Source organism: Oryx dammah, unplaced genomic scaffold (genome assembly GCF_014754425.2).
Source record: "Oryx dammah isolate SB20612 unplaced genomic scaffold, SCBI_Odam_1.1 HiC_scaffold_10, whole genome shotgun sequence".
Lineage (NCBI taxonomy): Eukaryota > Metazoa > Chordata > Mammalia > Artiodactyla > Bovidae > Oryx > Oryx dammah.
In genome coordinates this window covers 56,595,491-56,612,032 of record NW_024070194.1, presented here as the reverse complement: position 1 = coordinate 56,612,032, position 16,542 = coordinate 56,595,491, and the positions used below count along the sequence as shown (strand labels likewise).

The following is a 16,542-nucleotide window of genomic DNA, read 5'->3' as shown; positions in this document are numbered from 1 at the left end:
CATCGCTCTAGGCTTGCGGGCTTCAGTAGTTGTGGCCCACGGGCTTAGTTGCCCCCAGGCATTAGGATCTGCCAGGACCAGGGATCGAATTCATGTTCCTGCATTGGCAGGTGGATTCTTAACCACTGGGCCACCAGAGAAGTCCAATAGTGGGGTTTTATAATAACTAAAGCACTATGTGTTTCTACTTTAGGAAGGAAAGGATGAAAGGATGGAGATGAAAGGATGTTTCTCCGATGCCTGGCTGACATTTGAGCCCATGAGTTCTTGGCCTGCTTTGTGATTTTAGCTCTCGGAATGTAACTGGGTGGCTTTGGACGTAATATTTTCATTCAGATGTTTCAGAGTGGATTTTCTCTTCTTGGCATTTCATCTCTGTATGCAATTGCAGGTCTGTTTGTTGGAAGATTTGGAAGACAAATCTTTTTTCTAAATCTGCTTTCAGTGCCAAATGTCTCACTCCAGAACAGGTTTGCTCTAAGGAGATTGCCTATAAAACAGGCTCTGTGCAGAGTGGAGAGACACGTGGACAGCGGAATCAGGCATCTCCTAAGCACATCAGAAATGACAGTCCAGCGTCACTCAGGGAGGAAATGCCTTTCTTTCTGGAAACAACCAAGGAATGATTCCAACTGGTCCTTATAACCAATCATTTAAGGTTGAACTTTTATGCCCTTGCAACTCTTTGTAAAGGCAACAAAGTAAATTATTCAAAGCAAACATATATTTGCTTCTCCTTTCAGGGGGAAAATGATCCCATCTGACCTTGAAAGAAGGATCCTTGAAGCCAAACAAAAAGTAAGTTTTTGAAGGGAGTTTTATGCATCTCATAACAAGCTGAGGGTGTGTATTTCTGTTTCCATCTACTAGAGAAAGTGTTTTTGTTGTATTTGTAAAGAGTATGTGGAATTTTTCATTCAGTCATTACTTATTTCTCTGAGTGATGGGCTTTACTTTGAAAAAGTCTAAGTTACTGAATAAATACTATATACAGTGGTACTAACAATTATAGTAACATAGTTATACTAACAGTTCTAGTAACACAATGGTAGTAACAGTTTCCAATGGACTTGCCTTCCTGTGTGAGGACTGGCATTAAACAGATTCACTGGAAAGACTGCTTTCACAAATGGAAAATCCCTAGAAGCTAATTTAGCATATGGGAGTTACTGTGTGTGGTTACTTGAAAGGGACGGTTTTCCTGCCAAGACACATACTGAAATGATTGACCCTCCAAACACCTTATTTTTCAGGAAGCCATTTAGTACATTTTTTAAGAAGTGACACGTTCTGAAGACCTGCTGAAAATTCCTACAAAGCTCTAGAAAGTCATTTACATCCCTTCATGATTTGCAGGTTGGAGCTGTTAGTAGATCTCTTCTACAGTTCCCAGTTCAACAGGCTGACGCATGAATTTTATTATTAGGATCTCAGAAATCATTATTCATTTTCTTAGGCCTTTTCCTCCCCTGCAAAGTGGCAGCAGGATCCTTTCCCCTTATTCGGTCCTAGAACCGCTTGTAACCACATAAACCTTTGCTGCCCCCTAAAGACTGACTCTGTAACATCAGGGCCTGTCATGTCTTTATGGAGTAACTCTGTTCACCCTATTAGAGGCATTCTTCAGCCATCTTTCAGCAACAGCCCATTATTTCTATCAGTTTTCATTTGGGCTTCCCTGGTGGCTCAGACATTAAAGAGTCTGCCTGCAATGCAGGAAACCCGAGTTCCGTCCCTGGGTCGGGAAGATCCCCTGGAGAAGGGAATGGCTGCCACTCCAGTTGCCTGGAGAACTCCATGGACTGAGAGGCCTGGCGGGCTACAGGCCACAGGGTCGCAAAGGGCCGGACGTGACTGAGTGACATTCTTTAGCCATTTTTTGTCAGCAGTCTATTATTTCTGTCAGTTTTCATTTAGCCATGGCCAGACAGACTAAGTCAACTTAGACGGATAAAATCATGGCTTATTGTTTACTCCCAGGTGAATTCTCTGAGACTCCAAATAAGTTATCTAGGGATTTTCCAACGAAGAATAATGGGCTGGTAGGAGTTCCTCCCCTTCATCCTTTTGTCTGCTCACTCTATTGTGTTCAGAGACCCTGCTATGAAAAGGAAGACTAGGAGAGTAAGTGGGTGGGGGGGGGTTGGGGGGGGGGAAGAACAGAAACTCTCCTTGGAATATACCAAAGATTTGTGGGCACCACCAAGTGTACACACCCCTGGGTCCAGTGCAGCCTCTTCTGAGAACCGGAGTGTCTGATCTCATAAGGCAACTGGCAGAGCCAACAGAATGGCCTGAAGAACTCAGATCTGGAGGGCGAACGTCGTTCCTACTAGGCTCCAAGGTATCGTCAAAACCCTTCTGCTGGTTCCAAAAAAGACAGATGTGGAAGATAGGAGGAGAATGTGCACAGCTTTTTAAAAGAATCCTTGGACTGCTGGTTTACATTCTTTGGGGCTTTCTCATTTGCACAGGGGTTTGTCCCTTTCCTTGTGAGCGCCACGGCTGGGACCACTGTGTATGGAGCCTTTGACCCCCTGTTAGCGGTTGCTGACATTTGCAAAAAGTATAAGATCTGGATGCACGTGGATGTGAGTATCAGAGAGGGAGCACCACTGAAATGTTCTTGCACATTTTGCCCCTGGAGCTCATGGAATGAAATGTATTGTATTTTCTTTTTTTTTACTTTAGGAGTTTATTCCCAGAATGATGATAGATAAGCTTTTAAAGATGGCAGAGACAATGTAGTACATAACTCACACAGTACACGACGTGCGCTTGAAGCTATCTGAGGCTGACTATGCCTTAACTCCCCCAACAGGATAGTATTCTTATTTCTGGGACCAGGACCTGAGCTGAGCACTTAGTTCTTGGTTCACTGGGTCATAATGTCCACAGAGGAACACACACAGTCACACACATGCAAACACACACACACACACACTAACATACACACAGTCACACACATGCAAAGACACATACACACAGTCACACACATGCAAAGACACATACACACAGTCTCACACATGAAAATACACAGTCACATACATGCAAAGCTTCCTTCCTTATGAGAATGATCGAAAGAGTAAACAGGAGTTTCATTTATCTAGGAGATCCAGTGGATAAAAAATTCAACTCAAGTTAGAAACTAGTATAACTGAGGAGGAAAGTAGACTTAACTTGCTAGGAAATACGAGTCACCAAATTTCCAATGTATTGTCAGCTAGTAAGATAGGCCATATATGAGACGTTTGACTCCACAGTTAGTCACACTAAGAAATAATGGAGAGCACTCATCAAGACATTTTCAAATGAAACCAGATGTCAACTTTTAGAAGGACAAACTAATGGAATTTAAGTTTAGACCAGCATGACTCAAAGTGTGGCTCAATGATCAGCAACTCTCTGAAAACTGCTAATGACCCATGATGAGATCAGGAATCAATGCCATATCATCACTAAGCACCATGCTTGGCTCAGCCTCCATTGTGAGGCTTTATCAACGAAGGAAGCATAAGTTGCTTTCCATTCCAGTGCAAGAGGCTTATGTTGTTGAGTAGACTGGTTTAGGTCATTTTGGTTTTATATTAATAATATGCACTCAGAGTTGTCAGAAAGAGTTTTCCTTGCAATGTGAAAGTTGTTTAAAGGGTTTTAATTCATTTTTAGTCTAAATTGTGGAGATATTAGTACTTCTAGTTCTGAAATGATGAGCTTCCTAGGACTAAGCACAGTGATGATGGATTGGGAAGGATCTTTCTCCTTTTCGTGTAGACTGAGGAAGTGTTTGGCTTCTTACACGCATATAAATGTGGGATGGAGCCTGAGACCTTAGAATAGCCCCCCAACTTAACCCTTGGAAGTCTAGTGCCAGTCCCCAAGTTATCTGGGGTTGAGGCTGTAACTTTCACTCCAATAGTGCTTACTCTTTTGAAAGATACCAAACTAGAAATCCAGGCAATGAGAAAACACTACTTCTTCTTTGTATGCCCTTCTCTTTCCAGGCAGCTTGGGGTGGGGGATTACTGATGTCTCGGAAACACAAGTGGAAACTAAGCGGCGTGGAGAGGTACATACATTTTTCTCCTTAACAACGTAAAGTGTGAAAGCTATATGTGAAAAGCAAATTACACCCAATGTCCAAGAAGTGTTGGTGTACAGGTGAGCCCATTCTGTCAGTGCTTGTGTGCTTTGCTTCGTGTGGTCATAAATGCATGAGTATTTTGTGTAGACAGCAGAGACATCAAATCCTATCCAAGTGACCCAAGTTGTATGTCTCTCAAACATAGAGATTCATAGAGATTCCTAACTGGCCTCCATGGTTGACCAGAGTACTCAGGAACGACCTTCCTGGGATCTCTGAACCAACAACTATCAAAATTGTTAAAAGCTTCAGGCAAGCCACTGTTTTCTAGGGAGATAGGTAGCTCTCATGTTTCACGAGAGGATAATAACCACTGCTTTAAAGAAACCAATAAATAATTCTGTGAAGCAAAGAAACACCTTGTAATTTATCATTGTTGAAAGAGGGGTTTGTGGTTTAATGTGGCCCATTGACTTAAAGTGAAACCTGCTTGTGATAACATCACCTGATGGCTTCATCTCCATAATGGTTCTTTCCGGTGAGTTCTGATAGATGCTGCAATCACCTTTACTTAGGAGACTAAGCAGGAGACCATTGAGAAAAAGCTGCAAAGCACAAAGGAAGTGATATTTGATTAGCATAAAGCCTACTCAGGGCCAAAGGAAAAAGAATCACAGAATGCAGAATTGGCCTCAGGCTTTGGTTCCTGCTCCTATGCAGAGGGAGCTCAGAGTTCCCAGTTCTCCCATCACAACATGGCAGGTCAAGGATAGGAGGGAGCCTGACATGCCAGGCAAATGAGAAAGCCTGGATTCATCCAGGACTGCCAAATGCCCACTGTGCCCAGCCAAGTAGTCAGGTGTTGTCAAGGGAAAGTTTCCCCCTGGCTCTACCTCTGGACATCTCTGCATAATTTCTGTACCAAGATGAGGAGACTGACGGAGCTTGAAAACATCTGAGAGCACCGGTCACACAGGGCAGCCGGGCCAGAATGAGTGGACAGGGTGTGCTGTGTGATATGCAGGCCTACCCACATGCAGAGAGCGCATGGGTGGGGAAGGAGGGCATGGGATTACTGAAGAGTCTGGGGCACCCTGCCTCATTAGCAGAAGGAGGGCTGGAGAAGACTCGAGACAGACCAGCCAAGGCCCAGGTCAGCAGACTGTGTCCCCTAATCTGCTGCCCACACTCTGACTACAGGTGCCCATTCAGGTGTGAGTGGATGAGGACAGGCCTGGCTTCTTCCCAGGGGGAGCCAGCTTTAGGTCTCTGCTTCTGGTTAGTTGATTGGAATTCCTTCTTGTCGTGAAGATCTGCCTGGAACTAGAAGCTAAAGAAGGAGTGAACTAAACAGGAAAAGAGAATGAAGAAAAGAAAACCATCCAGAAGGTGCTTGTTCAGAAGATCGGAACAAAAATTCAGATGGTATGCTATCAGAAGAATTGGCCTGTATACAGAACCTTCTCATCATTGAGTCCCCTTAAATTGACCAGCACAGAATGTGAAAGGCTGTTTCTATACCTTTGACGCCAGCTGTGGCTCCAAGTGCTGACAGCCAGCCAGGGGTGCCCTCCACCAATGACTACCTGAAAGCTTGCTAAATCACATACTCCGGGCTTTGGAAAAATAAACACTCACGCACTTTTGTACTGAAGACTCTTCTTTGAGAGCAAAGCTTAGAACATTTGTTATGGAACACAGAGTCCTCTCTAGTGGCCGGAATTCTTGAAGCTGTGTTGGAAGTAAATCTACTAAGTGGAAACAGCCAAAGAAGTCCTTTTTAAAAATGAGGGACTGTCAGGACTTTCCTGATGGTCCAGTGGTTAAGACTCCATGCTTCCATGGAAGGGGGCACAGGTTGAATCCCTGGGGAGCTAAGATTCTGTGTACCACACGGCGCTGCCAAAAAAAAAAAAAAAATGAGGGACCATTGTTCTGCTTTGAGTGGACCCTCCCCAGCAATCTATTGACCTGAGAGAATCCATCTGGGTGACTTATCAACAAAAGGCTCACTTTCTTTGGTGAAGATTTTAGGGCCAAGGGAAATCTGTGTGGACACACTTTTAGGAAAGAAATTTGCCTCACTTGCATGCATGTGTGCAGAGTTGCTTCAGTCATGTCTCACTTTTTGCAACCTATGGATTGTAGCCCATCGGGCTCCTCTGTCCATGGGATTCTCCAGGCAAGAATACTGGAGTGTGTTGCCTTGCCCACTTTCCAAGCACGAGAACTCACTCTAAAATGGAGGAAATCCATGAATTCCTGTCCCCCAGATCCAAAGGTGACCCCCTGGTCACAGGGATCCCAGAGTGCTGTCCACATTATAAAATGTCACAAGTGCCTAGGGGCCTACCTTTCTCAGAAAGCCCCTTTCTTCTCTGATAACACTGTCAAGCTGAGATAGCTAAGAGGGTGCCAGGAGACCTGGCACTCCTGGGCATTGTCAACGGACCTTTCTTTAATCCCTCCTGCCAGCAGGCTGCTATGTACCTGGAAGAACCCATTGTCATGGGCCACTCTCAGGACTTTCTGGCCCAGCTGAAGGTTCCAGCACAGATCCTGCCAGATTACCGACTCTTTGTCCTACTCCCACGCCTAAGGGCCAGAGGTCCAGAACCTCAGTTCATTGGTCATGGGCCCTATGTCTTAGGCAAACCACTGCATGAAGCACAGTGTGGACGCAAAGTCAAATATGCTAGGAAGCCTGTCTTCAAGGGTTTTAGAATCTAGTAGGGAGACTGTAGTCTACCATGGATTACAGGTCAAGGCAGAGGAATTAAAGGCTCAAGAGAGAGACTGTTTCTTCTAAACAGGGTTATTAAAGGAAAGGAAGCCTTCCCCCTGGGGTGAGGGGGCATGGAGCTTCATCAGGCAGAAGCAGAAGAAGGGCGTTAAGGTAAAGAGCAGGGTCAGAGAGGTTTGAGAGGGTCCTTGGGGAAAGTTGAGACAAACTTGGTTGGAGACCAAGATGGATTTATGTCAGAGACCAGGAAGCTAGTGGAGGATCCGGAAGTCCTGCCCAGTGAGTCTCAGCGGAGGGTCTGCCCGCAGAGCCAAATCCAGATGAAGGTAAATCCCTGAGCTGAGCATCGCTGCCATTCAAGCCCTTATTGTGCATAGAGACCCTTGTGTTTCTCGGGTTGGGGAAAAACACTGGAGAAAGGTCCTCCTCTAGCAGCCATAGTGGGGGTCTGACGAGAGGCCACCTTTGGCCACCTGATGCAAAGAACTGACTCATTTGAAAAGACCCTGATGCTGGGAAAGACTGAAGGCAGGAGGAGAGGGGGATGGCAGAGGATGAGATGGTTGGATGGCATCACCGACTCAGTGGACATGAGTTTGAGTAAACTCCAGGAGTTGGTGATGGAGAGGGAGGCCTGGCATGCTGCAGTCCATGGGGTCGCAAAGAGTTGGATACGACTGAGCGACTGAACTGAATTGAACTGACTGAACTGAAGAGAGGAGTGGCATTTCCCGTGCTTTGGAAAGGCCACTCTGGGTTCAAGAGGAGATGGAGGCCAGGACTGAGGAGGAGCTACTGGGGCTTCACAGAAGACCAGGTGCCGGAGGAGTGGAGGGGAGAGATGCTCAGGGTAGGACACAGAGATGTGGAGGGGAAGGAGGAGATGAACCCAGGAGAGCTGCTTCCTGGAGCAGAATGTATCATCAGAGACCAGCTCTTCAGGTGTAATTTATTAATGAGCCGGTGCTTCTGCTTCCTTCACTTCCTTCTGAAATATTTTGTGTGTGTGTGTATGTATTGGGTTGGCCAGAAAGTTCATTTGAGTTTTTCTATAACATCTTATGGAAAACCTGAACAAACCTTTTGGCCGATCCAATGGAAAAGTCACACTCCAGTTACACTAAGAATGCCAGATGTTACAAAATGCTGACATACGATTTATATATAGTGCTCTTTTTGCCTTGCTGTATTTTCTGTTAATAATCCTTTAGAAATTCCAGAGTGTGTCCTTCTTGACAGATTTTACAGTTTTGCACATCGTGTTGAAGACAGTGAGGGACATTTTTGGGGAGATGTCTTTCACGAGCTAATATGAGCTTGTCGTATATAAAACACTTTTCTCAAATGTTACATCAGAAATCTAGCACCATTGTGTTGGGAGAATCTCATAGCGGCCTGGGGAAGTTTTTCAATATGCGTATGCACAAGATTCGGACAAGGCTTGGTGACTAAAACACCACAAGGACGTTTCCATTTTTTACTGGCATCTAGGTAACAGGTTGGAGAAGGCAATAGCAACCCACTCCAGTGTTCTTGCCTGGAGAATCCCAAGGACAGAGGAGCCTGGTGGGCTGCCGGCTACGGCGTTGCACAGAGTTGGACACAACTGAAGCGACTTAGCAGCAGCATGCCAGTCACACCCCAAAAGGAAACATTCAGACTCTCCATGGTTTTCAGTGGATACCTGTAGCCTTAGGTCACCGTTAGAGCAAGGACTCTGTGGACAACCAGTGGCTTGAATTCCACTGGCTAGCTATGTGCTCTTGGGCAAGATGTCGCTCCATCTATAAAACTGGTACAATGACAGTGTGTACATCACAGGGCTACATGGATTAGAAAAATTAATCCATGTGAATCAATTAGAGCATTGCCTGCCACATAGGAAATAAAAAATGTAGTTAGTATGTGAATGCTGGAAAATTTCCGAGTGATTCTCATATATCGTCCACATACACACACATGCAAATCAAGCACCAAAGTACTACAGAATAAAGTGCTTTATACAGAACTTAAAAAAAAAAAAAAAAACAACTGCAAAGAGTGATAGGAGAGGAAAGAAAGAGAATGAAACAACACCACTAAGGTTTGAGAGCTGAATGCTTGGGAGGAAAATGGGGGGAAAGGGGTGTGAGGAATTGAGGTCCAGAATAAAGGAGAGAGCAGAGATCTGGAAGGATGAGGAGGGGGCTAGTTAACCAGTTTGTTTGGGATCTTCTGAGCTTGGCATGCACAGGCAGGCACTGGGAAATGTCTCCCAACAGCCCTAGGGGGCTCAGCTCTCTATAAACTTACTGAAAGTCACAGAAGAATAACATCTCAAGGCAAAACATTTTGAAATGAACCTGAGGCTGCTTTTCACAAATTGCCAACATTTCTTACATGAACTAACGCCATGTCATTGAATCACTGTCTGCATCTTTTTTGCATTTTTATGAGGCAGCCCCTCTGGGAGAATTCAGGGACCAGTCGGTGGGGGGCTTGACAGCTTCTAGTCTAAAAAAACAAATGGGCTGCTGTGTAGAAGTAAACACCCTCAGTCAGAAACGTGGAAAACAGCTATTTTCTTCTCCATTTGGTATCATTACTGATAAAGCTGCATTTTGTCAGTATTGGGCATCCAGCTATAGAATAGTATAGAACGTACTGAATGGCTGTGTACGTGTGCCCAGGGTCACAAAGCTCTAAATGATAGAGTTGAACTTAGTAGCAAGAGCCAGGCTTATTTACTGTTTATTGTGTTGGATGCGGTTATAAGCACTTTACCCAAATGATTTATTATTTTTTAACATTTAGTTATTTGACTGCGTTGAGTCTTATTTGCATGTGGCACACAGGGTCTTTTGTTGCAATGAACAGGCTCTCTAGTTGTTGCACGCAGGCTCTGTAGTTGCAGTGCGTAGACTTAGTTGCTCTGTGGTATGTGGAATCTTACTTCCCTGACCAGAGATTGAACCGACATCCTCTGCATTGCAAGGTGAATTCTTAACCACTGGACCACAAGTAGGTCCCAAACAATTTCCTATTATTCTCCTTGTATAGACAAGGGAATCTAGGCACAGAGAGGTTAAGTAACCTGCTCAAGGTCACACAGCTAGCAAGTGATAGAACCTGGATGCAAACTCAGACTGTCTGGCTCCTGAGCTCCCCCCACTCTTAACCAAAATTTACCTACTGCTCAGAGCCCAGGTTTCTTGACTCCAGTTTCATTCTAAAGAGCAAACAGCTGTTTTCCTAGAAGGAGCTTTTCGATGGGCATTTCTTTATTATTCATGAGTCTTTCAGTCCTCTGTCCAGGGGTATAGCCATCCCATCTGGCCATGAGCCACCTTGGCTTCTTTCCTCACTTCCAGTATATCTGACAGCCAGTGTCAAAGCTAAAGAAAGACCAGACAGTGAGCCAGACTATTCATCGATTCAGATAAGATCCCTAGGCCAGTAAGTGTTCCCTGACAGGCCAGCTGCTGACCGCCATCCATCAACTAGAGGAATGGGATCTTTCCTGGCATCTCATTTCTTCCCAAGGTCCTCGCACCTTGAGTGCTGGGAGTGGGGTGAGCCCCGTCTGTCGCTCAGCTGGAGGAGGGCCAGTACTGCTCAACACTGTGGAGGAGCCGCTGCGTATTGTCCTGCTCTCCTTCCTCCTGTGAGTCTGTTGGTGCCAAGGTCGCGTTCCCGAGTCTCCTCCTCGAGGATGCCTTGGTCTCTCACAGACAGGCGCAGAGGCTCATGGGAAGTGAGCTGCTGCTCTCTGGGAACTGGAGGAGGAAGAGGGTTGAGCAGCATGGAGAGTGAGGAGAGAAGTTGAAGGGAGTTGCAGAACTCGGCAGAGCTGATACTTGATTGGCTTTAAAAGATTAAATATCAGGATGTAACCAACTGAAGCCATAAGAAGTGACTTTCCAGGAAGAGGAAATAGCACCAGGAGACTCAAGATCATGAGACTAGAATTTTCTGAGAACTAAACAGACTTTGGTGTGATGAAAAGTGGTTCAGGAAACTGACAGGACTCCAGACTAGGCGCATAGCCTGAGATCTAGTGTGGGGACACCGTGAGCCACACCCCACAGATTGGAACTTGGCTGGAGGCAAAAGGAAGAGGAGAGAGCTGTAAAAGGAACTAGAAAATAACTATGGTACCCGGTGGAGGAGGAAATGGAAACCAAACATCAGCTAAGACAGTATATCCAGATTAAAATAATAATAATAGCAATTTTTATTATTAAAGGACTCTGAACCAGGACTGTGGTTTAGGAGTTTCAAACAGCATAACCCCCTGAGCTGAGCATCACTGTGACTGGTGAGAGAATATCCTGCTTACCAAGGGTGTTGGAACAAATAGGCTGAAAGCTGCCATGGGGGCCACAGGGTATCTTCCCTGCAGTCCAAAAGGATATCTCTGGATGAGAGAAGAGATGGAAGCAGGGTATGAGCTAGCTATTGTGAAAGAACACATTTGAAACACTTAGTCATCAACTGAGTGGAAAGAAGGAGGAACTAGACTGGGAAAATAACAGAATGCAGCAGCGGAATGAGCCATTGCTCTGAGCCCCAGGCCACTACTGTTGGGTCAGAGGCGGGGACACTGAAGGCACATGAGGGACCCCCTGGCGCCCTGTTCTGTGGTGGCCAAAGGAGGGACCCTGGGCAGGCTGGCCCCAGTCACTCAGAGCTCTCAGACCACTATGGAGCTGAAGAGAGATACCAGCCTTTCCCTGCTCTCTTTGTAGACAAAGGAAAGGTTGTAGATTTTGAAGGGTCCCCCTCTTGTTTTGTAAGTTAATGTCATGCTGGAGTCTGAGAAACAGTGCCAAGCACCCTGAGCCCTCACAAGGAGTCGTCTGAGCCTGTCATGGGTGCCACCCTCTTCACCTGATTTGTTTCCTTTAGGGCCAACTCTGTGACCTGGAATCCGCATAAGATGATGGGCGTTCCTTTGCAGTGCTCTGCTCTCCTGGTTAGAGAAGAGGTATGTCTTTCCTCACTCGTGGCCACATCTGCTGTTGGGGTTGGATAGAGTAATGTGTGCAGTGACAAAATTAAGACCATTTTACAGAATGGAACAGTGAGCCACATCCACAGTAGGGGAAATTGCCAATGAGGATAGCTGTAAAGCCCTGCTCTTATGTCCAAATATAAGATGGTTATATTCTGACTAGACGAGACAGTCATGTTCCATGTGTGGCTGAATTATTATTCTTGTGGAAAAGGCATAGGACATTAGGTTATACTCAGTTGTAGGGTCATCAGTGGGTCAAGAGAGAAATACCATTCAAAAATTAGTCACGGGATTGAAAGAAGTGGAGTTTCAGGGTGAGGGAGGTGGCAGTCCCTCACTGGCCTCTGGTTAAACCACACTTGGAGTGGTTTGCTCAGGTTAGCATCTAATCGTATAGGAGACCCCATCAAGCAAGACCTCCAATAGTGAGGAACATTAATCAACATGAACAGAGGTAGCTGAAAGAACTAAAGATGTTTAATCTAAGCTAGAAAAGGTGTAACTTAAAGGGATGAGAAGAAAGCAGCCTTCACAACATAAATGACTCAGGTTGGAGAGATTTGTTTTTTATTTAAGGCTTCAGGGAGCTGAGTTAGTCACATTGGATGGTACGGCTTTGATGACAAAATCACAATAACCATGATTTGAAGTCTGACTTGGGGTCAATAAAAGGAGTGCTTTTCTAAAAATTAAGCTGCCCAACAGGTAATGAATGACTTATGTAGGAATAAATTCATCATCAGGGGAGCTGACTGAATGGAGATTGGACCAGCACTTATTAGAAAGAGGATGGAAAGATAGAAGGGGCTGGAATAGGGACTGCCCTGGAGGTCCAGGGTTAAGACTCCATGCTTCCACTGCGAGGGGCAAGGTTTCAATTTCTTGGAACTAAGGTCCCACATGCCTTGTGGCATGACCAAAAAAGAAGAAGGGGGAAGCAATAGATGAACAGCTCTAGGATCCCTTTGAAATCCAAGAGTTCATAACATTTCTTTTATAGAGGTCCAAGGAATAATACCATTCTATCAGATGATATTCTGTGATAAGAGAGTTCTTGGTTTTCAAAAAAAACTTGGAATATATTAGCTTAAAGAGTTGAAAACAAGTTTCATAATTTCAGGGAGTATCTGAACCTTTTATTGCTGATATATTTTATAAATATCTGAAAAAAAATGATATTTATGACCGTTTCTGAAGTTTATTTGATCAGGGGAATTTTTTTGACAGCAACTCTTTTACAGCCATAAGCTATTCATGTATTTTAAAGTTTGGAATATAGTGGCTCAGAATCAGAATATGATCTCCCCTTTTTATCTCACTTCTACTTGTCCTTTTGTACAAGGAGACTGGTGCTGTCTTACCTTTTAGAAGTCATGTGCTCTGAGTTGCTTTTCCTATCCCAGTAGAAGCTGGTCTGGTCTATCCATGCTTCCACACTCCCTGGGTGGTCTCCCTTAGGATTGAAGGTACCTAGCCATGAGCTTGCATGGCTGGGGGAAAAATGGTGCCAAGTTTCTGGGACCATGAAACAAAATAGATTCACCTATTGCAATTTTTAGTCTTATTGGCTTTCGAGTCCCATTCTACTGCTCTATTACAATTACATTGTACTGAATTTCTCCCACTCTCAAACAAATAATGAATTCCACCGAATATGATGTCCAGACTACAAGATTGAGCCCAAATCTGTTATTACCATCTGGGGACCTAGTCTGGTCTTTCAGGATCTAGACCAAATTTTAGCTGCATTTCGTTTTAGTTTGGAGAACTTTCAAAAGGGGCTCTCACTTCTAACTTCAACCAAGTGATCACAGTTTAGTCTTTTCTTCTCTTGTCATGAGTCACAAAGGGAAAAAGTCTATGCCAAATTTTCTGTAGAATTACAATTACACTGTAGATAACCAAAGTGTCAAAGACTTCCTGTGGCTCGTGACAAATTGCAGTGTGGTAAGGAGGCTGACGATGCTGTTTTAGTCAGAGAACATGATTCATTCACTGGTCTTTGAAATAGTTCAATCACTTTGCCACCCATTTTCCATAGTTAGCTTTTGGTGCCAGGGTAAATTAATGGTCATTGACAACGAAACTTTCCACTGTAACTACCATAAGCAAGTGAGCATGAAAACACAGTGCCCAAACTCTAATCCCTCTTGAGAGAGGAGCATGACATCTGAGAGATTCACTATTTTGAAGACCTCAGAGTACCAATGTCTTTATTTTTTAGATTTTAGCATCTTAAGGTAATAGCAATGAATTGTACTGGGTTTCCCAGGTGGCTCACTGATAAAGAATCCTCCTGCCAAGCAGGTAATGGAGGTTCCACCCCTGGGTCGGGAAGATCCCCTGAAAGAGGAAATGGCAACCCACTCCAGTATTCTTGCCTGGGAAATCCCATGGACAGAGGAGCCTGACAGGCTACAGTCCATGGGGTTGCAAAGAGCTGGATATGACTTAACAACTAAACCACCACCACCACAATGAACTGTCCTAAAAACTGTGATTTCCATAAAGAACTCAAACCCTTACAGCTAAATGGCAAAGTACTTGAACTCAATATGAATGAAACAGTAGAAGAATCACACTAATGATATTTTATAAAACCAAAGAGTTTTCAAAATAGTTTGATTAAGCAAAACCAGAACATCAGGACATCCTCCCAATGAACATTATACTCTGACTGTGATTTAAAAAAAAAAAAAAAAAAAAGCCTTCTTATTGAAATTCACCTGAGCTGGATTTACATCCCAACTGTTGCATTTCTAGGTAAAAAAGCTACAGAGCAGCTTACATAAAGTTTTTGACGTTCAGTCTCATCTGTAAGACTGGAATTATTAATAACCAGCCACAATAAAGGGTATTGTGAAGCTTAAGCAGAAATAATCAACAAATTGAAAAAAAAAAAAAAGATGAATTCCTTCTCTTAAAAAGGAGAGTAAAAGTATAAATATGCCCTGATGTTAACCTCTGGTAATAGCTGACCCTAAGCCACTCTTTCCCATAGAACTGACCTATCGCAACAGTCTATCCTGCTCAGATACTTGTCTCACTTTTTTTTCTCATTTAATTCTTACTGTTTTCTTTCTTCAGGATATTCAGCTCCTCTTTCTTATGTATTTTTGTTAATAATTTCCATCCCAATGTAAACCCAATAGAACACATTATAAAGTCAGTAGAGAGTTTCCTAAGGGCTTCCTTGGTGATTCAGATGGTAAAAAATCTGCCTGCAATGCAGGAGACCTGGGTCAGGAAGCTCCCCTGGAGGAGGGCATGGCAACCCACTCCAGTATGCTTGCCTGGAGAATCCCAATGGACAGAGGAGCCTGGCTGGCTGCCGTCCATGGGGTCACAAAGAGTCAGACATGACTGAGCAACTAAGCACAGGGTTTCCTAGCTTTTCTCTTCTCTTCTAGGGATTGATGCAGAGTTGCAACCAGATGCATGCCTCCTACCTCTTCCAACAAGATAAACACTATGACCTGTCCTACGACACTGGAGACAAGGCCTTGCAGTGCGGACGCCACGTTGATGTTTTTAAACTCTGGCTAATGTGGAGGGCAAAGGTGAGCACCCCAGAACTGGCTGAATGGCAACTAAAAACAGACGCTGTATCTGGTGACCCTTGTTAGGACATGTCAAAAATTGACTTCCAAATTGAAAATTACTTACTCAAGACTAAGTTTCCTGAATCCTAGATCTAGTAATCTGCATTCTACATAGGCAGAAATATAAGAAATCTGTTGTGTGTTTGTTGTTTTTTGTTTAAGCCAAATTGCTTCTAATGCTCATTTATCTAAAAAACCAATCCATGTTGCTTTATACAGCAGACTCTCTGGATTCCTAAGAGCTGTTTCACTGCTGTTCTTGTCCCAACTCTTGGTTTTTACCCAGTGATTGATCATTTGGGTAGGTTAAATGTAGACTTTTTGTTTGGAGAACAAAAAAGAAAAGGAAAAAAATCAGCATGATAGCTTGTTTTTGTCATTTCGTTGAGTAACCTCTAGTTATACAGCTTTTTTCAAAAACCCTGGACCTTCCTAGTGACCCCAGAACTGGCTGAATGGCAACTAAAAACAGACGCTGTATCTGGTGACCCTTGTTAGGACATGTCAAAACCTCCTTTAGTTTGGTTTCTCTATTTGCCTCAGAATTTAACTGCGGATGATCACCCCTCTCTCAGACATGGAACTCTGTAACTAATGTTGTACGCTACTGGCTGGACCTGATTATAGCTTCCAAGAGCACACATGTGTGGTTAAATGTAAGCAGGCTGGGAAGGTCAAAGATTTTATTTTTCACTTTGACCAGATTTCTAACTTAAATGTCACAGCTTGGTGACTTTCCAGCTGGTTTCATTTATCTCCCACAGGAGGCAATGGCTAGAGCCAGTGAGGACATGCTGGAAAAACCCAACTGCTAGGAAAGTCCAACTGTTGAAAGAGTATGTGCGGGAAACGTGACGAAGGGAGAGATGAGAGGGAAGCTGATGAGACCTAGGTCCAGTGTGTTTGGGAAATGATCCACAAATTTGACTCTCAGCTTTCTTTCCTTTAATATTTAGTTATTTTATATATTTATTTAGACTGTGCTAGGACTTTGTTTCTGTGCGTGGGCCTTCTCTAGTTGCATTGAGCAGGGACTGTTCTCTAGTTGCAGTGAGCAGGGTCTGTTCTCTAGCTGCAGTGAGCAGGGACTATTCTCTAGCTGCAGTGAGCAGGGACT

General features: G+C 44.1%; 1 protein-coding gene across 1 annotated transcript in view; it reads left to right on the top strand.

The window, feature by feature from the left end:
- The window catches only part of GAD2 (glutamate decarboxylase 2), a 62,773-nt gene that overhangs the window by 35,390 nt on the left and 10,841 nt on the right, over nt 1-16,542 (top strand). The window contains exons 9-13 of the mRNA XM_040248563.1: nt 744-798; nt 2,475-2,591; nt 4,005-4,069; nt 11,715-11,793; nt 15,234-15,383. Of these exons, the coding sequence (XP_040104497.1) occupies nt 744-798; nt 2,475-2,591; nt 4,005-4,069; nt 11,715-11,793; nt 15,234-15,383 (466 nt within the window). The remainder of the gene's footprint in view (nt 1-743; nt 799-2,474; nt 2,592-4,004; nt 4,070-11,714; nt 11,794-15,233; nt 15,384-16,542) is intronic.